The 19,757-nt window shown below is 42.4% G+C and overlaps 1 protein-coding gene across 2 annotated transcripts in view; it reads right to left on the bottom strand.

The window, feature by feature from the left end:
* Positions 1 to 1,051: 1,051 nt before the first annotated feature.
* cntn1a (contactin 1a) overlaps positions 1,052 to 19,757 on the bottom strand; it is a 58,297-nt gene continuing 39,591 nt past the window's right edge. For both annotated transcript variants that reach the window (XM_079346849.1, XM_079346850.1), the window contains exons 6-24: positions 19,428 to 19,523; positions 18,405 to 18,611; positions 16,929 to 17,028; positions 16,408 to 16,589; positions 16,001 to 16,125; positions 15,366 to 15,483; positions 14,882 to 15,029; positions 13,986 to 14,113; positions 13,142 to 13,314; positions 12,240 to 12,363; positions 9,328 to 9,486; positions 8,862 to 9,011; positions 8,213 to 8,283; positions 7,227 to 7,461; positions 6,140 to 6,243; positions 5,520 to 5,709; positions 5,319 to 5,431; positions 5,054 to 5,228; positions 1,052 to 3,320 (exon numbers count right to left, since the gene is read on the bottom strand). In XM_079346849.1, coding sequence (XP_079202975.1) covers positions 3,244 to 3,320; positions 5,054 to 5,228; positions 5,319 to 5,431; positions 5,520 to 5,709; positions 6,140 to 6,243; positions 7,227 to 7,461; positions 8,213 to 8,283; positions 8,862 to 9,011; positions 9,328 to 9,486; positions 12,240 to 12,363; positions 13,142 to 13,314; positions 13,986 to 14,113; positions 14,882 to 15,029; positions 15,366 to 15,483; positions 16,001 to 16,125; positions 16,408 to 16,589; positions 16,929 to 17,028; positions 18,405 to 18,611; positions 19,428 to 19,523 — 2,675 coding nt within the window. In that variant the 3' untranslated portion in view covers positions 1,052 to 3,243. The remainder of the gene's footprint in view (positions 3,321 to 5,053; positions 5,229 to 5,318; positions 5,432 to 5,519; positions 5,710 to 6,139; positions 6,244 to 7,226; positions 7,462 to 8,212; positions 8,284 to 8,861; positions 9,012 to 9,327; positions 9,487 to 12,239; positions 12,364 to 13,141; positions 13,315 to 13,985; positions 14,114 to 14,881; positions 15,030 to 15,365; positions 15,484 to 16,000; positions 16,126 to 16,407; positions 16,590 to 16,928; positions 17,029 to 18,404; positions 18,612 to 19,427; positions 19,524 to 19,757) is intronic.

Genomic DNA, 19,757 nt, shown 5'->3' with positions numbered 1-19,757 from the left:
ATCAAAAGGTTTTTCTCCCAAACGGAGCTCATCATTTTTCTGAACTTTTTCAAAAATCTATCAGGAGTGTCGACACTTTGACACATCTAACTGCAAGGTGTGAAATCACCGGAGACCTCCAGTTTGATAAACCCTGGTGGAGAACCTGTCTACTTTGTGTGTGTGTGTGTGTGTGTGTGTGTGTGTATGTGTGTGTGTGTGTTCAGTTCATGATTTATTTCGTAGTGACCTCAGGCTGGTTTAGGCTGTGAGTTTTAACTTTAGAAGGAGACTTTGTTGGTCTTTCATCCTTTTCTTGAAACATACATTCACAACCCTTTTTCAGTTTCTAATGAAACATTGATACAATGAAAAGGTTGTCATGTGATTGAAATCTTAAGTGAAGCAACAGAACGGACCCCTTCAACAGTGAACTCTGTTCCTCAACTCTTAAACCTCCACAGGGAAGAGGTATAGAAAGAAATCCCATTTTAACCCCTGAGTATCCTGATATCACGTGTTCCTCTGAAAGTCTATATTCAAGCTTATTTGATCCCAATTTTCCAAAAAGTAACTGTTATGCCTTTACCGTGCTACGTGTACGTAAAATATTCTAAAATATATGAATTATGTATTCAAAGTTGTTCCGTCACAACAATAAGTGCCCTCTTGTGTTGTGTACCTTATAGACATGAAACATTATAGAATTGTTGACTGATAAGATCCTCGGTGTCATGGACATTCAAACTGGAGCCACATCAGATTTTTAAAAACCCAACAGGATTATTTTCGATATATTTTGTTTTGATAAATCATATTTCAAGTATGCAAGAGATCAGACAATAAAAAAAACCCAATAGCAATTAGGATGTGAGGAATTGTGCATGATTGAACTGAGGTTTCCTCAGACTTTTAGACTGATTAAGAAGTAACATTCACTTTGCCTTTGTTTATATTTCAAAATGTTGACAATCATTCTTAACATCTTTCCCCGAGAAGGACCCGTAGACCCCACTCCAACTCATTCCAAGAGATGCGTAGTTAATGCAAAACAACAGAAACACCAGCTCACTTTAATAGTTAACTACACTTTTATTGTTCCTTGTCCAGCCAATGAGAGTTTCCAGTTTCATCCCTCACAAGTGCGGTTCCAAGTCCAGCGTAGCACTGAACTTCAGTTAACAGCCAAACATGCCGCCTCTGCCACCAGTGATGCTATCAAATCCAAAACCAACGTGCGAGAGGCCCGCAGGACCATATCTGAACTTCTATGAGTGAGATTCCTTTTGTCAGTTTAAGGTTTTCTCTCTAGAAAAAAAAAAACATCATCTCCCCGAGGCTCCACATGACATGACTGGCTAAATGAAGCTTAGCAGCTAATGCACATATTAGGCTTACATCTACACACTCTCTGACGTAAAGGGATGTCACTCAGGAATGGAATGTATTTCATGTGAAGCTGAAAGATGTTTGCTATGATGTTGACTTGTTGCAAGGTAATGTACCATTTCATCTCCGATGTCATGCACGTTAAATGTAGAGCTGCTGCGTTGTCCGAAATGTCAAGGTTCAAGGCATTCATGCATTTGGCAACTCTTTTTTTTTTTTAAAATGATTTGTTGCATGAAGGATAACGGGGGGAAAGCACTTTGTGGTGGATGTTGATATAGTCACAATGTCGAAGCATGGCCAGCATCACATGAGAAATGAATGGGAGGAGATAAAAACACAACAATTGTTCCTCCATATGAAAGAAATCAACTTTAAACTGTCCAGCTAGAGAAGGGACATGACATACAAATATAATAAACATGAACAAAAAAAGAACCACAACAGTTGAAAGTGTTTATATATCTCTGATCAAACGTTAATAAAAAGACAAAAAGAACAAAAGTGGAGCTCCGGAAAAAGCTCTCACCACTGACATGGATGGCTTCGTTTATGCTTCTGTTTATATAAGAAAAATTAAAAAACTTAAAAACAGACTAGATCACTGTTAAAGGAGCTAGACAAGTTGTCTTATTAGAAAAAAGGAAGTAGCAACAGATGAGTCAAACATTGCACAATTACTGGAGGGCATGAGCGTCACTACCGTTCACTGAGACTGGTAATAGTGACTCTCGCACAAAGCCAGAGCGAAGAAATGAAAATGTTTTTACACTAAACAAAATGTCAACATTCTTTACAAAGCACCAGCTGGTACCACAGAGGTCCTAATGATACAGTCAAAACAAAAGTTATCTTTTTTTAGTCAAGGCTTGATATCGACCGGCGAGTTTGTGGCAATTACTCGATGGCTGCACGGTGCACGATTATAACAACAAAGCAATCCAAAGATCCATTATTCCGCTCGTTCTTTTTTGCTGCTGCAGTTTTGCATTTGAAAACTGCACGTTTGATATGTTTTTCCTTTTTCTCCCGTTACATTCAGCTTTGCAGACGCAGATCCATGTACCTTTACCTTTTTGAACCATTTCAAACCTTTCTTCTTGGTTACAGAGTCGACATGCACACACTTTTGTAAGCGGGATTCTATGAAAAGCGCTCATGTTTGGATTTTGAAATAAGCATCGATTGCAGCTCTGAACATTTTTCTTCAAATAACATCCATAATATGTATTAGATAGGTCAGTTGTTTCATATATTATTTCAGCATGACATAATTTCCCCCTCCCTCTTTTACGAGTTGTTAAAATCAAGGACGAGATTTGCTTTGACTGTATCTCTGTAACAAAGGTTGTGCTTCATTTGAAAAAGAAAAGAAAGAAGACAATGCCACTGAACTGCAAGTAAAGAAAGACAAAGACATTTTTATAAACGAGTGCACTTATCCTTTACAGCTACTTGTTCCCCTATGGAATGCACTGAAACATCACAGATCACATTGCCAGAGTGAAAGTCCGCTTCAGGATGTAAAAAGACTCACTCAAGGCGATGCTGAGTGTAATACTTTCAGATATGATACGAGTTATTGTGAGAGATAAGTGCAGTCATTTATATAAGGCATATTTAAAAAGTTGACAGAACTCCTTTGACACTCCTCCAAAGAGGCCTTTTGTGGATAAATAAGGGATGTCTTTGTCCATTTCAAATTTTTTTCCATTTCCACAAAAATATTCCAGACGAGGGGGGAAATAGTTGGAATATGACGTCCCGGGTTTATAGGGCGGAACCAGAAGTTTTGTGGAAAAAGTCCCAAAGTCCTCATAGGCGTCAACCATAGAGTCTCCTTCACTGTATGTGAAGACAAAGGTGGCACTACATTCAGAGGTTCAGGCAGAGGAGAGCTACCAGGAGCAGGCAGAGCACACTGTGAGACCAGGCGGCCGTGACACCTCCACCTGAGAGAGACAGAAATAAAGGATGTGTCACATTTGCTTCAAAACGAAACGAAATGACGGACACATTTGGTGCTGAAAATCATGAATGTCCCTTAAGTGTCCAGCTCCCATCCATCAAACTGTCGAGCATATTTTGATGACGTGATATTATCCCCCATCTGTGTGGAGATCACCTTAAATGCCTCTTCATTTGTCACTGCCCTGCATTTCAAATCCCCTTCGGCTTAAATTTCCGGCTCTGTGAAATCAAGCTGTCAGGTGGACCTGGACTGAATGATAAGGGATAACGAAATCCACACGAGGGGTTTCCTCAACTCATCAAGATCAATTACAGAGGATTAAGGTTTCCTCTACCCAGGCAGTGGACCTGTCAGTCCATCCAGCCGCTGAGAGGATTGAGTCAGCAGGCCATCGAGGCTTTAGTCACAAAGCGTACAGTTTCTCATCTTCGCTCTCCAACGTAAGGTATGAAACCTGAAGTGACAGCTCTGCTGGGCCCATGGGAACCCTGTAACTGTGACAAATGATAACCTACTGCCAACTCTGAACCTGCTTCAATCTCACTAACAAAAAGGCAGCCGGGAATGAACAGTCACAGCCTGTCACTTCAGCACTATGGATTTCAAATGTGATTAGATATCACATACCTGAGGGCTTTTGTTACTTTATTTACCCTGATGTGAAACATAGACGGGTAAAATGTGTCATAATATATTAAGAGAGTCCTCCATTACTAAAACCTAGATTCATTGATATTGACTGATAACATTTCTGAACACTTTACATGAACTTTAACCCCTCTTAAGCATCTCACTTTAACCCTTATTAACGCACGTTGATTTAGTTTAATTTGGCAGACTTACAGGACGGTTTAACTTAATCTGTATTCTGTTTATATTGTTAATCTTTTAATTTATCTACATACTGCTTTCATGGTGCAATATTCACAAGTGCCCTTGTCTGTTGATTGTCTGTCGTTCGTTATTTGTTGTCCCAAATGTCTTTAGTTAAGTTTTGCTGCTAAGAATTTGTTTTATAGTATTGCTATTTATTTATTTTGTATTGCTATTTTTTTTATTGCTATTTTTTTATTTAAATTTGTCATGTTTATTGTTATTCTTTAGTGCTCTTTTTTATGCACTGCAGGTTTGCACTGCGGGTTGAGGTGATTGCAATTTCATCTGTGCTGTATGTTCAACATAGAGCAGTGGTGTCCAAACTTTTTTTCTTGTGGGCCAAAATTGTCGCGTTAGAATCGCTCACGGGCCACAGGGTTTTTTTGTTTGTTTTTTTTAAATATTGGAGGGAACTTTTTGTATTTTGACCTCTTCAAAAAATAATGTAAATACACAACAACTAATTGCAGTGGGAAACTGTTGTGTTCTAATTTTTTGGAAAGAATAGTCAGGCTTTTATAGGTCTCCCTCGCTAACATGAAAAAGAAAAAAAGAACGAAATATGCCATCTGATGAGGCCTGGGGCCAAAATCTTCTGATTCTTCGATTTGAAGTCAAGGGCCACAAAAAATCCACTCAAGGGCCACAAATGGCCCCCGGGCCGCACTTTGGACACCCCTGACATAGAGGATATTTGACAATAAAGTCTACCTACCTACCTACCTACCTACCTACCAATCTACCTGTTATTTCTCTCTTAAGTCATTTTTTAAATTGTCATTACCCTACACACAACACCTAAGAGATGTATTTTTCTGTCATAAAATGTCTTCTTACTTCTGTATCCTTGGGTTCCCATGATGCTGATTTTTGCCACCGCCCCGTCTCCTCCCTCTGTGTACGCCCGGACCTCCACAACATAGTTCTTTTCTGGTTTAAGGATAAGGTCTATGTGGCGTCGACTGGTGGTGTACAGGGTGCCCTGTGAGACGCCCTCCTCCCTGCACAGGACCTGCACATACAAAAGGTTAAAGAAATGCTACCGTGTCACTTCAGAGAGAGTATAATCTCAGTAATAAAGAAAAAGTAGAAGCAAACTCACTTTGTAGCCGTCCACGGGCGACTCGCTCGGCAGTGCTTCCACATGCTCCCAGGCGATTATAACTGACGCGCCTTTCGACTTTTTGCCAGTTATTCTCGGGGCTTGACTTGGAGCTGGAAAGACACACAAACGGTATATTGAATAACTGTCATTTTAAAATGATAAACAATTTCTGAAGAACTGCTTTATAGCACAACATACGCGGTCTCTTGGTCTGGATCTGGAGACGTTCGCTGGGCGGCCCATATCCAGCATAGTTGTAGCCCCGGACCTCAATAAGATAGTAGGTGTCGGGCTTCATACCCTCCAATCTAGTGTGGTTGTCTTTGCTGGAGACCACCACCCTCTGTGCACCCCCCTCGCTGTCATCCTGACTTCTCCAGAACTTTACCTGGGACACACAGTGTAAAAAATGGGGCTTGCCTCAGAATTAAAATCGTATGGATACTTTATTGTATGGACCAGTCTCGCAGCTCTATTGTTGTTGTTGCAGCATTAATGTTTGTTCACTGTGTAATGTTTGTGTTTTTGTTTCTGTGAAAACTAAAAATGTAATAAACAGAATATACAAAAAAAATCGTATGGAAAGTGTAAGAAATGGCAAATAGCAAAACAACAAAGCCATTCATGTATTAAAAACAAGCCCGTATGAATGTTTCACCAATGACCATAGAGTTTTAAAATTGATTGTTTTGCGGCTCGTCATATATGAAGCGACGTGTTTTCAGTAATGCTTTTAAAGTGTTAAACTGGTTCAAACTTCGCACAATAACAACAACATATAATTTACTTCTACATGACGCAAGGCAGAGTCCACTCACCTGGTATCCGTCTATATTGCTCTGTGGCAGAGGCAGCCACCACACGGAGGCTTCTGTCGCAGAGAGAGCTCTGACTTGAACACTGTCAGGAGCTTCTGAAGGAGCTGAGGGGAGACAGAGCAGTGCAGCTTAGTTAACAGATTCCACTAAGTGGAAGTGTTGCAACACGCATGCTAATGGCACCGTCACCCTGACTGTTAACCTACTCAGCCTTTGCTGTCTGTGCCTGATGGCCTCACTGATGCTACTTTTCTCGGAGAAGTGCTGAGCCTCATTTCAGTAATGTGAATGAATCAGTGTAAGAAACCAGTGAAGTGACAGAAATCTTTCTTGGCCCGCATTCCTTCACCCGGCCATCGGACACCTTCCAAGACTAATGAGACAGTTAAACACTGTGTGTACGCTGCTCCTGCCAGGAAACTGTCCTCCAGTGTTTAACTGTCATGCTGGGCCTCGGACCAACACCCCATTTCACACTGTCACTGTTTTAAACACAGATACAAAATGCACACGCACAAAAAAACTGCCCAGCCTGCATGAACACAAACACACATGTCCACACCCCTTAAATCAGAGTGCTTCTCAGGCTAAGCCATGAACCCAAAAGACAATCCAACTGCCAGAGCTCCCAAAGTGGGTTACCATGGCAATGGGACATCTCCGTAACCCATCATGTCTGGATTGCCGGTGGTTATCTCAACTGTCTGTCAGTGGAAGTTAATAACTAGGCTAAATGCTTTGCATCCTTGGGTGAATTATCAGCTTTCTGGTTCATGCTACATAGATCATGATAATCCCCCGGCAGGAAATACAGCGAGTGTGGGGTGGGGGTTGGGGGGTTCACTTTCAAGGGGTATTAAAATTCCACACAACTACACATGAGAACTCTTATTAAATAGATCCTACTCCATTGAAAAGCATGGCAGTGCTAAGTAGCTGACACTGACAGATTGAAATAGCAGAGTGTTGGCATATTGAAGAGTTCCTCTGTGAGTAAACAGAACCAGGTTAATCTGAGACGCTGTGTTGAGACTCGTTTCACTCTTAATCTTCAGCATTGAGTGCCGTGAACATCTTCAGTTCTTACCATCCTGAGCAGAATAAATGACAGCCGTCAGGCTGAACGGCCCCTCTCCTTTGCTGTTGAACGCTTTGACTTTGACTTGATACTCTGTTGATGGAGGGATGTTGGAGTCTTTGTGGACGTAGCGCTTTGCCTGGGGGTCCGCCACAGTCACCTTCATCCACTCGTTTCCGCCTTGTGGCTTGAAGGCTACGATGTATCCAAAATTAGGGCCGTAATAGTACTGAGGCTGTACAGGCTGCAAACAGAAACATCAAGCAATCCTGTTAATGTGGCAACTGTTTTTATACAAGACACCTCTCATGCATGGATCTAGTCCTGCCAGGCTATAATATGCATGTCACGCTTCATCCGCTTTGTACGAGGATCGTCAGCACTACTCAAAAAGCATCAATTCTATGAAGCAACAATATTTGCATACAACAGAGTTCATGTACTTGTTCTATTCTGTCCCTGATCAGTCCTCCAGCCTCATCCCTTGGTCTGCACTGTGACTTTATCAACAATACACATGTATGTCCAGTAACGCATGTCTGTATCACAAAGCTAACCGCTAGCATGCTTCAGCCAAACAACGGCAAGAGATGATTTCTCAACAACTGAGAAGGGACGATTCAGCTCTGACGTTGGCTTCTGTTGATTCTGATTTTATTGTTTGGTAGAAGGCTTTAGTGTATAATACCCAACAGTATCCTAAGATGTGCTTTTCTCAAGTTGATAGAGTTGGAAATTCAGGAGAGAGAGCGAGAGAGAGAGAGAGAGAGAGAGAGAGAGAGAGAGAGAGAGAGAAAGAGGATTGACATGCAGAGAGGGAGCCACATGTTGGACTCAAACCCAGGCCACCCCTCCAGCCTCTGTACACAGCTTTTTTTATTTTTTTATTGGCGCTGTCAAAGTTTTAGTCCTGAATAAGGTTGCTTGCTGAATTGTCCAACATGGGTGTATGACCCCTTTCCCCCCTCGGTGCACAGTGGAAAGTCCAGACTTACCGTCCATGTGATGGTCAGCTCTCTGCTGGTCCCTCCGCCCCCGCCGACGTCCGAGGGCGCCACCACAGGAACTATAACAATGAGACAGCAACAGCAAAACTCTGAACCCACATGCTAAGAATCCACACAAACAACGCCAACCCACACAGGCTGTAACCTATCCCTGGCAGCCCAACTGAAACATCCTTCCTCTGCAAATACTATATCAATGTCTGCTTCTGTGCCAAATGCAACACCTTAATGTCAGGATGGGAACGCTGCCACTGAACGAGACAGAGAGGCAAAAGTTCTCCTGTTCTGCCTTGAGTCGAGTCGCTCCCGCTCAAACACTGATTATTTTTTTAAGAGGGGTTACTGCAGGTCTGTGATTTCCATTTTATAATTGAATTTCAGTATACAGTTTCAGCAAAGTGCTCATTTGTAGAGGTTAGTGTGGTTAGTTTGGCAGCATGTTCTGCTGTAGGAAGTACAGACTGATGGGATTTCTGCTGACTCATTGCTACAGGGATACTTAGCATATGTAAACAGTGCTGTAACGGAATTATGAAGAATAAAAGCAGAGCAGAAAGCTGGACCGTGGGGACTAAACTTGTTGACCTTTCAAGTTACACTGTCTTTCCTCTTCACCAAAGTTCGAACACGATCTTACATGCTTCCTCCGTTTTGTCTTTCGGTGACGGGCTGCTCGGCTCCCCCGTGCCCAGAGTGTTGGTGGCGATCACCCTGAACTCATATTCCACCCAGGGGAACAAATCCACCACCGTGGCCACCTCTGTGTTTCCCTCTACATCTGCAGGAGCTAGAGAGAAGTGCAGACTTGTATTTTACAATGCCAACATTTCCGTATATATGCATGGTATGTTACAACATTAAACAGCCCATCTTCTGCTGTCCCACAATCTCACGGAAATATCCTTAAAACAATAATGAAGTTCCATTTTCAGAATCCAGTCCTGTATTTTAAGTCTGTGAGATGGATTTATTACATTGTAGCCCTTTTTGAAGAGACATACAGTATCACTATGTGGTAAGACCTAAATAATCAGAACATCAGAGCCGGCTCAGCTTTAAGCTAGCCGTGTTTATTTGACCAAGTCGTGCCCAGGAGTTCTCACATGTAGTGGCAGTCTTCCAGACATCAGAGAAGGAGTCCCTGTACTGGATGGTATATTTGGAAATGGGGCTGTGGTTGTCTGCCCCACGGCTCCACTGCAACGTCATACTCTTGTCAGTTTTGTTCATCACTCGCACCCCACCTGGGGCACCGGGGGGACCTGGGGTAAAGACAAGAACAAGAGAGACAAGTTACAAGTGTTGTTTGATGGGTGACGAAAGAAAAAAAAAAAAACAAGCACAGCCCTCACAGTGACACTGTTCCTTAGCCTCGAGGCCACAGGTTTAAAATCACACAAGTGCCCACTTTGACTTGTCCCTCAGGCAGATAGTGAGCGCCCTACTTGTTCACAAACTGTAGGCAGGGCCAGAGTACGAGCTTTATCTTTATTCAAGCTCATGGGGAAATTCTTGGCAAAAGTCCTGAGCCCTTTAATAACTTTATCCTCAACGGCAGAATGCAAAGAGACCAGTGTTTGACTCGCATTTAACATGCCCTTACATTGCTTCTTCTTTTAGTCTCCTCTTTAAAAGGCTGATGGATTAACACATTAAAGCTAAGCAACCATTGACATACGTGACCTACAGCTCGGGCAAAAACCTTTGAATCTGATGTGTCTCTTGGTACTCCTGTTCCTCCTTTGGAAACATAAAAATGCCCTAATAGAAAACCCAGACTGTGTGAGGGTTAGCCTCCCAACCCACAGCCTCAGAAATCAGCCAGGATTTATTCTTTCCCAGTCATGAATATGGGCCAAGACATGTAAGGCGATTAAACAGCCAAAAGTGGACAGGCCCTAAGCTTCTACTTTCCTCTGAGAGTCAGGAGAGAAAGCTAAGAAGTGAAAAAAAAAAAAAACAGTTTTTTTTTTTTTTTGTCAATGTGAAGGCTGAAATGATTACATTTTATGTTTGTTCAACATACTGTCAAATTCATTCTCTCTGACTTCAATGTTTTGAAACTGATAAGACTTTACCCACTGACGTACTGTCTCACACCACTCTCTGTTTAATCAAGTTCATAAATGTTTCCCCTCATTCACAGACGCTGACATTAACAAAGAAACGTTTCAGCACTCTCCAGGAAGGAGTGTAACATAATGCTGCAATAATACGCCGCCGTCTAATAAAATCAGCTCCTCTTCCTATCTCAAACTCCACGAATAACAAAATACAGGTGCAGAGCTGCGTTTTCAGCGTGCGCAATCTCCTCCAGCAGATCTGCTTCCTCATCTGACGTGATTAATGAACGGCTTTCATCCCTCCCTTGCTGCACCCCCGGACTGTTGGCATTTCGCACTTCATCAGGGCCCGTGTTTTGGTTTCACAGTGGGAAAACGTAACAGTCAGCTGCTGCGCGTTCCACCTGGCTATCTGTCAGCGCCTGCTCAGAAAGACGAAGTGATGGCGGCAAAACCAAGGGCAAAAAACAAGGGATCACTGGCATCCAGATCACGGCTCCACGTCTTAGCTTCTCATCTGAAGAGACCCCTTGTGCAACAACTGCTGGGTGTGTTTTCGAGACCCGAGAGCAGGGCTGCATGGCAAGCTCTCACTCATCCAGGTGAAGAAAAAAAAAAATAAATCAAAAAAAAAGCCTGATGAATCATCCAGGAGGTGAAATACTCTTAAATGACAGGCAGAACTCTGCGGAAGTTCGCCAGCGGTTATTTAGTGAGTGTTGATATCTGTATGGAAGGAGAAACAATCGCTGAAATCAGCAGCCGTCCGTATCAAAACACTGTGGTGAGAGATGAAAGATCTATCATGTTCTCCCACTTTAGTCATCAAACACTCATCCGGGGTGTTACACAACTCTTAACCGTGAGTTCTGTAATGCTAAGAGCTCTCAATGAAAAATGCTTCTTGATTCCTCTATAATGAAGACAAGTGGGTGCTGACACTTTATTTAACACAGTTGTTAATAACATCCTCTTATTTAAATCCCACAGACTGACTGTTACCAAGACGCAGGAAGAAAACTTTTTAACTAAAACTTTGCCTCACTCTGCCTCGCTGCACACGGCAGATTTTTTTTATTTATTTTTTAGATAGGTTTCACGAAATGTTCAATGTGCCAACATAGCAACTATGATATCCAGAGGCAAGGCTCCTAATAGAACACTTGTTATTGGTTTAAATACATCACATTTGAGTGGGCAGCCGGAGAGGTTGGACTGATCTTTCCCAGGGTGAGAGACAGTATCTGCAGCCTGTGGACACAAGGCCCTACAGTATATTCCATTTTTAGCCGTTCGTTCTCTTTCTCTCACTTTCTTCTCGTGCGCAGTCTAAGTTTTGACAGATAATTTGACAACTCAGGAGAGATTCGGCTCTCCTGACACAGACATGGTGGAACACGGTGTGTTATGTCTCCTCTCACACATACACCACCAGCTGTGAATAAAAGCTTCTGAGCATACTGAGTTAAAACCTGCAAAACTCAGTCAATATTTAAAAAGTCTTGTGTTCAGTTTAATAGGCTCCTAAGAATAATTACCCTGAATACTCGGCATTGAAAGTCTTTTTTTTTTCAACTTTAATTATTCATACTTTCATAACTATGAGAGTCTAAGCCTCTCTAATACACTCAAAAGGAAATCAGGGCAAGTGTGTTTGATCCGATTTAACTGAGAGTTAGTAGATGCAAATGTTACCGTATCCTAAAAAGTGCACGGAAGTTAATGAAAAAAGTGCTACCCACTTCACACCAACGGGGCAGGAATAAACAAAACACACAAAGAGACATGTTATGTTAACCATCCTAAATATATCGAAAATGAACATCCAACAGTGTGATCATGTAACGGCACATCTCTCATAGTAATAAGCTCATCGCAAAAATATGTTTCCTTTGACAGGTTCTGTATCCATGTCTGTATGCGTGACTGTTATATCACCACATATGACTCACCCCTCACGACCAGGTGGGCGGAGGCGGTAATGTTGTCAATTGGAGTCTGTGCAGTGCAGGTGTAGCGTCCGGCATGCTTTAGCTGAGCGTTCTTGATCAGCAGCTCTCCGTTTGAGCTTCCGTTCTGCAACAAAACAACACGGCACACAACAGTTAACACAACAGAGAGGGAGGCAAATATCCTCGCTTATGTGGCAAACCATTGCTAATGCTTGTGAGGGAAAAATCATCTCGTCAAATGTTTTCTCACTAAGCCTGAAATGATTTATTCTTATTTTTTTTAAAAGGGAAAGAAATCATATTAAAGTAAAGTAATCCAGCCGGCCTCGAGGGACAAGAGATCTCCAAATAGGTGAAGTGGACATGGGCTTCAGCTGCAGAGGTTTCACCTCCTTTTTCTTGAAAGAAATGTCAAGCTTCACACAGTGCCTGGTCTCGTCAGCCTGCTCACAGTACAAAGGTAAACCTTTAACAGAAATGTACCTTAGTACACGACTGCATCGAACTCCTTGTTTAGGAGAAACAGAGAAACCATATTTAGAGAATCTGGACCTTATTTTTACGAGGGGAAAATCCTCCTTGTGTACAAGAGTGGGGGAACATCAATCATTATCATAATTTGATGTTTGCTGAGTGGGAAGAGAGACTAATGGGAAATGCTAACCGCTAACTTATGGTTAGGGCTGCTTTAGGGAGAGTAGGTCATGTCAACTATAATGGATGTTAGCTGGAATAACGATTAAAGCCTGAATGTGAAAAGGCTTTTACAGTCATACTGATTTAAAGCAGGCTGAACTTTTTCTGTTTCAGATATTCCAATAAAAAGCAACAGGCCTTGACGTCAGGACTTTTATTTGTGTCCATTCCTCTTTGAAATAAATACTACTGGTAAGACGTCTCACCGGGATGCGTTCATAATGTTGGCTGTCCTTGTGTAAGTCGATGACCCGGCCGTCCAGAAACCATATGAAGGTGATGTCAAGAGAGGAGTCATGTGATGCGGCACACTGCATCCTGGCGTTGTCACCCACTTTAACGTCAGCGTTAGACGGTGCCAAGGTGATCTTTGTGGACTCTGGGGACAAACACAAGAGCATGATGGGAGCATTGATCTGAAGAAAGAGGTCAGTGAAGCAGCAGAAAACCACATGTAGGTTACTCATTCTTCATCCTAATAGAGGGGGGATAAAGGAAAATGGCTTTTATGACTAAGCAGACACATTGTCTGCACGTTTGTATGAAGTGGCTTGAAGTGTGCAACATGCACAATTGTCCAGGAGAGGGCAGAAGAGAGCTGTACATCCAGCACTACTAAGGCTTAAAAGACAAGAAAAAAACACAAACAATATGTTGACAGCTGAGATTGCATGTGTGGAGAAAAGAAATGACAAAGCATAAAAACACTTATCTATGTTATTAGTTGTTATTCAATCAAGCTATCTCAACAAGGTCACGACCCAAGTCCTCGTGTTTATTGAATGGTTGAAGTCTCTTGTTTCATCACAGCTGTTCTAGAGCAAACCCCCCTCTTGCCTCTGTCCTTGAGAAATGACTGAAGATCCATGAGTAGCCCGCTCAGAGGGTCTCAATTCAACAAGAGACCTTTCTGAGGTGGGGGGGCGGGGGGGAGACTGATTATACAGACACTGACGGGAGCGATCGACAAGGAAGCCAAATCTACCGAAAATGTCCCGGAAAAAATGAAGCAGCATGAGTGAAAAGAGAGAGATGAGTGAAGCATCTTGCCTGTAACCAGCAGAGAGCCCGTGCTGTTGGCCTTCCCTCTGTCGTTCTCGGCGAAGCAGGTGTACCTGCCTTCATCTGCTTGGGTCACGTTAAGGATCTCCAGACTCCCATCCTCCCAGATGAACACCCTGAGGAGACACCACAGTATATTTTGTCACACACTGATTAGAAGGAGCTATACTTTATAAAACACTCAGCCCCATATGAAGGTCAATGTTTCACCATGGATATGCTGACATGATGATTAAAACAATGAAGGTACTTTGAATGATTTGAAGATCATTTGTTTTCGAGGAAGTGCGTGGATAAAGAAACAAGTAATTATTTTCTGTATATGTCATATTCATGCATGACAACGACCCCCCCCCCCCCCTCTCTAACCCGGAGAGCCGCCATAGAAGCGATTAGCAGGGATGTGCTGCATGGTAATTTTGCTGCAGCTCCTCCTCTGTGTGAGTTCCTCCTCAGTGCATGTAGCGGTATGAAGAGTGGGGGTCTTAGAGCTCAAAGATTAGGCGTGTTCAGCCGGTGAGGAGCACAAGACAGGGGTTTACACATCCAGTCTGCAAAAGCTGACGAGTTTCAGAATGAGCTTAACGTCAACCACAGAAAAAAAAAAACAGCAAAGCACGTGACTTCATACTTCTCTGGCACGTCGAGTAGATTTTTGGAGATCGAGGGCTTATTTAGATCCTCAATATCACTAAACTGTTTTCAACTACTCTAGAGGCACTCTCAGACATTTGTCCTTGTGACCCAGATGTGTCAAAAATGTGAATTTATTTTCACATGAATACCACAGAGGTACAGTTTAACCTCTCATTTAATAAAAAATCCACACAATATTTTCACATCAGAGGATAAACCTGTGCCACCTTTGTTTAAAAAGCGCTGACCTGGTGGAGTTATGGAGCAGCTCGGTGTCTTTGCTCCAGTAGAAGCTCGGCTTTGGAGCCGCTTTGGGCCGACACTGAATCACCACCCGGCCGTTTCTGGCAGCCAGGACTCTCTTCACTGGGTTGTGTTTGAATGTGGGAGCACAGGCTGAGTGAGGAGGGACAACATGGATTAATCAACACACGCTGAGGAGAATAACAATCAACTACAGGCATGCCTACATTTATGACACATTTTCCATTCATAAAAAAAAGTGTTTCACATGCAAGTGCTACTTTCAATGACGGGGGAGAAAGTCTTTGGAAACATTCAGATTTTTTTTCCTTTTCTTTTTTACCAGCCTAGCCAAAGTTGTTTTTCCTAACAAAATCTGACAACGCACTCCAGAAGTCCTAATGAGCTCCAATTAGTCCGCGAGACACGTGACCTTTGAATCTCCAATGTAGCCATTTGTGCCGCGGCTGTAGCCAAAGCGTGACTCACCGAACACACGCAGCTCTGCATCGGCGTATATGACTCCGTGGTGACTCTCCGCTATGCACTGATACATCCCGGAATCTTCAAACCTCAATCTGCTGAACGTCATTTCTTTCCTGTCAGTCTGGAAGGAAATAACAGGAGGGGAAGAGTGAAAATGCTGCGTCACATTTCACAATATTTACACATCTGAAATTTGATTACTAAGTAAAACATCAACGATTCGAATCAAACCAGCGATTGTTGACATCCACTGAGGTACAGATGACAGCAATTAATTTACCCAGGCAAGGGTTTCATTAAAATATCATGATGTGTTCAGTCACCTTATTTCAAACAACCTCTCCCACTCTGATGAAACTACCTGCTCCTCTCTGGGGGATTCTTTTCCAGCCTGATGACAGTAGTTTCTATGGAGAATGACACAACCCACGCTGGCATCTGTTCAATAACAACAGCTCCTTTTCCTTGACACCATGTGCACCTGCAGTGCCAGCTTCCTGTCACTGCTGTGCTACTGTAACAACCCCGAGCTGTACACTGAGCAGTTTCTAAGAGGCTGTACAGACCTTTTAAGGAGGCCTCCGTGTATAGTACAGAAAATGATTAGCATAATAAATGTTGATGAGTTGAAATATTACCAGCTCTCCATTTTTCAGCCAGCGGATGTGTGGTTTAGGTTTGCCACTGGCGATGCAGGACATCGTGTAATCACTGCCGAGGTCTTTTTCTGTGCTGCTGATGTGCTCCACCCACTCAGGATAAGCTGCATATAAGAAGAAGTAAGAGTGTGAAAAACACTATAAAGCTACTGAATAATATATATGTGTCAGTACATGAGGCATTACAGATGTAAGAAAAAAAAAAAAAAAGCCTGAGAAAATGTGCTAGATACAGAGAAGAACAAAGGGGCGTGTGAGTTTGCCCCGTACATTGTTGTTAGCGTATGAATAATAAAGCTGCTGAAGAGTTGACATAACTTTAATCCGATGAATGTGAGCATACCCAGCTCATCGGTTTTAACAGAAGGCTGCCAAATCCTTCCTACCTTCGACGGACACGCGCGCAGCATGGTAGTCCTTCCCTCTGGAGTTCACCGCCTCACACTGGTAGGTGCCGCCGTCTTCGAACTGCACGTTAAACAGGTGCAGGTGAGCGCCCGCCATCCGCACCTCGTGATTGGCTGGGAGCTGTCCGTCTAACTTCTTCCAGCGGATCTCAGGGACCGGGCTGAGGAGTGCAGAGAGAGAGAGGGAATTAAGGCCAACTTCAGGTTGTAAAGCACATGCATCAGTGAACTCGGGTCACCGTCACTCTGAACCCTGCTTCATGAATCATTTCGTGAAGAAGAGTGAATTCAAGACAGCCGGGCAAGTTGTCTGTCGTTAATATCTGTGTTAACTAGAGGGAATGTGCTGCTCTGAACACCCTCCAAAGGACATGAAAGTTAAATGCAGAAATAAATAATACTCATAATTTATATTAACTATACCAGTTTATCATGATGCCTCTCAGTCTGAACATTTCAAACTTTGCAAACAAATTAAACAGTGTTTTTCTCACACTTACTTTCCCAAAGCGAAGCACTCTAAGGTGATATTCTGCCCCACCAGCGCAGTGGTGTCGGGGAACTTGACTTTTAGGTCAGCGGGATATTTCCTTATGGGACCTGAGAGGAATAAGACCAGAGTCATGAATCCGATCTAAACCTTTTTAAAGCTGCTATAAGTGAAAAAAAAAAAAAAAGACTTTGAAAATGAAAAAGATGATTCAGTGTTTGTTTCAAGGTTTCTACCAAAACTCTTCTGTTACTAAAGAAGTGGGTTAAATAAGCAAAAAGATGCTGCATTATAAATGCTGTTTGACTCAGACGTCCCACTAAAACACATCAAACAAAGCAGCGTGTGACGAGGCTTTTAAGGTTAGCAACACAACGAACACATTTCCATGTGCACTAGTATCAGGGTTAATGATGTCTCCAAATGGGAGCTGATCTTGATTCATCACAGGAACAAATATAAGCACACTTCCACCAGAGTTGTCCCTGAAAGCCTCAGCCACACGTCATGTAAAAAAAATAAATCTTGTTTTTTTTTAAAAACTTGTTCTGTCTGTGCTTCGTCAGAGTCACCTCAGCAGTTGAGGACAGTTCTGTCGTTTATAGTAAAATAATATTTACAAATGTGATGGACTGAATTAACGAGGAAAACACGCTTCAGTAAAAAGTAGTCTTCATACTGTTAGTTTTATCAAAGATGATTTATTAAAACATCAAGAACATAAAAACTCTGCAGAGACGAGTGCTGCAATGGATCACAAATCTCACAGTTCAGATTGGGTCACAGATAGGATATTTGTTTGGATGGTTTCATTTAGCTGCTGTGTGTGTCTGTTACTTGGCTGCAGCTGCGGCACATGTTGGATGAGTGGGAGTGTGCGTTCAGGGACTATATCTTCATTGTTTTTGAACCAAACACAGCGCTCTTCTTCAGATTTGGTTTGGCTCAGATTACAGCTTCAGACTGCAACAAGCTTTAATGAGACCAAAGCTACGTTTATAATTGATGTTATGGAAAAGCCACCTGCTGATTCCTGCGTGATAAATGCTGACAGCGAGATGAAACAAGGAAAAATGGAAGAAGAATTTGAAACCAAATAGCCATATACAGTAAACTGTCAGTGCTATAAGATCAGCTCCTCCAGGAAGGAGGAGAGACACCTGAGTTCTGCTCTGCTCTGTACTTGTTTATAATGGTAAAACTTCAGGATTCATGGCTGTTATTTACTGTATTAAACGTTATACTGCACACCAAAATTCAATAGCTGGTGATGCACTGCAGTGAAAGTGTTTTTTGCAGCCCAAATATCACACTCTCATCCATCTTGTCAGGGATAGTTTGAAGTAAGCCAGATGCTGACTTGGGCTATAATGTGGGTCATTTAACACCACTGGCTTAGTGGAGAAAAAACCACAACCTCAACTACCTGAATGCAATTCTCCAATCAACTTGAAAAATGATGGTTGGTAGAAAGTCGGGTACTAACGTTCAGCCAGAGGTACGAGGGGGATGTAGTTGGAGAAAACGCTCTTAGAAATGGAGGAGCTGGATGCGATGCAGGAATAGTTGCCGCTGTCCGAAGACTCCACTTTGGAGATGTAGAGGTTACCCGTGATCTGGGAGACAAAACGCCGTTTGTCCAGTGGGATGAAGGTGGGGAACTCATTGAGTATCCATCGGAATGAAAGCTCGGCTACAGAGAAAGAGATGAACTGTCAGTCTAGACCCTGGACACACAGAAGAGACTTTAAAGTAGCAGAGGGGATTCAGTCTGAGCCTGGCTTCTTTGTGAAATCTGAAAACATACTAAATGAAAATAGCTCAATTCTTTAGTGGCGAGGTTGGTTTAATATTCAAGCATCTATTGACCTTTCAGATAAAATCTAGCTGAGAGGCATAATAGAAGGATAACAATGGCTTATCGAGGCTTTTGAAAGAAAGTTAACAAAGCTGTCAGACTGTTATGTAACTGATTTGCATGAGCATGAATAAGAAAGCACAAGCACAGTTTTATGTGGTAAAGCTGACAGCTGAATTTCAGCTATGTCAAGAAATACTTCATTTTGCCTTCGAGCACATGACATTCAAAAGGCAGGAGAAAACGTGAGTTGGGCCATGAGGAGCCTGCACAATAAGTGGAAATGATCCACTTCCAAATAAAAGTTAAACTAAATGAAAATAAAAGGTTTTGTTTTACAATGTTGGAGAAGATGTAAACGCAGCCTGTGGGTTGACTTAAAAAAAAACATTTAAAGTGGAGAAGGAGACAGTGTCTGTGGTATCATTATTTGTATACCTCACAGGACATTAAGAAGGGCAATTTAATCCCAAGCCAACAGGGGGCATAATAACTTTGGGTTTTCTATGAAAGTCAAAAAACAAAATCTGCATCTTTTAAGACAGCCAGGAGTCATACTTTTCATTCTGGATGTTTAGAAACAGCTACACAATAGGAGAGAACACGTAAAATCCAAGGAGAAAGAACCAAAAATGGAACTCTGTGCTGTACCTGGATAGTGTGGCGGAGGAGCACAGAGCAGCACTGCGCCCTGCCCCTCTTTGACATACACCGACTCTCTCTCCTCCGACGAGAAGAGATCGAGATCTAAGAGAGAGAGAAACACAACAATTTCGTGTCAAACTCAGAGAGTTCCTCAGAATCTGTTGGTCATCTGACGCTTACTTTCAGAAAAGGTTCACACCAAACGTTTAAGCGCTACACAAAGTTCAACAACTTGAATTGAGCTGTAGATTAAATGAAAACATATTAGTGTTGGTGGCAAAATGAAGTTAGACCATTCACAAATTGCACTTTCCACGCCACTTAGAATTTTTCCCA

Source organism: Symphodus melops, assembly GCF_947650265.1.
Source record: "Symphodus melops genome assembly, chromosome: 6".
NCBI lineage: Eukaryota > Metazoa > Chordata > Actinopteri > Labriformes > Labridae > Symphodus > Symphodus melops.
Note: the sequence above shows the minus strand (reverse complement) of the source record. Positions and strands in the feature narration are given on the sequence as shown.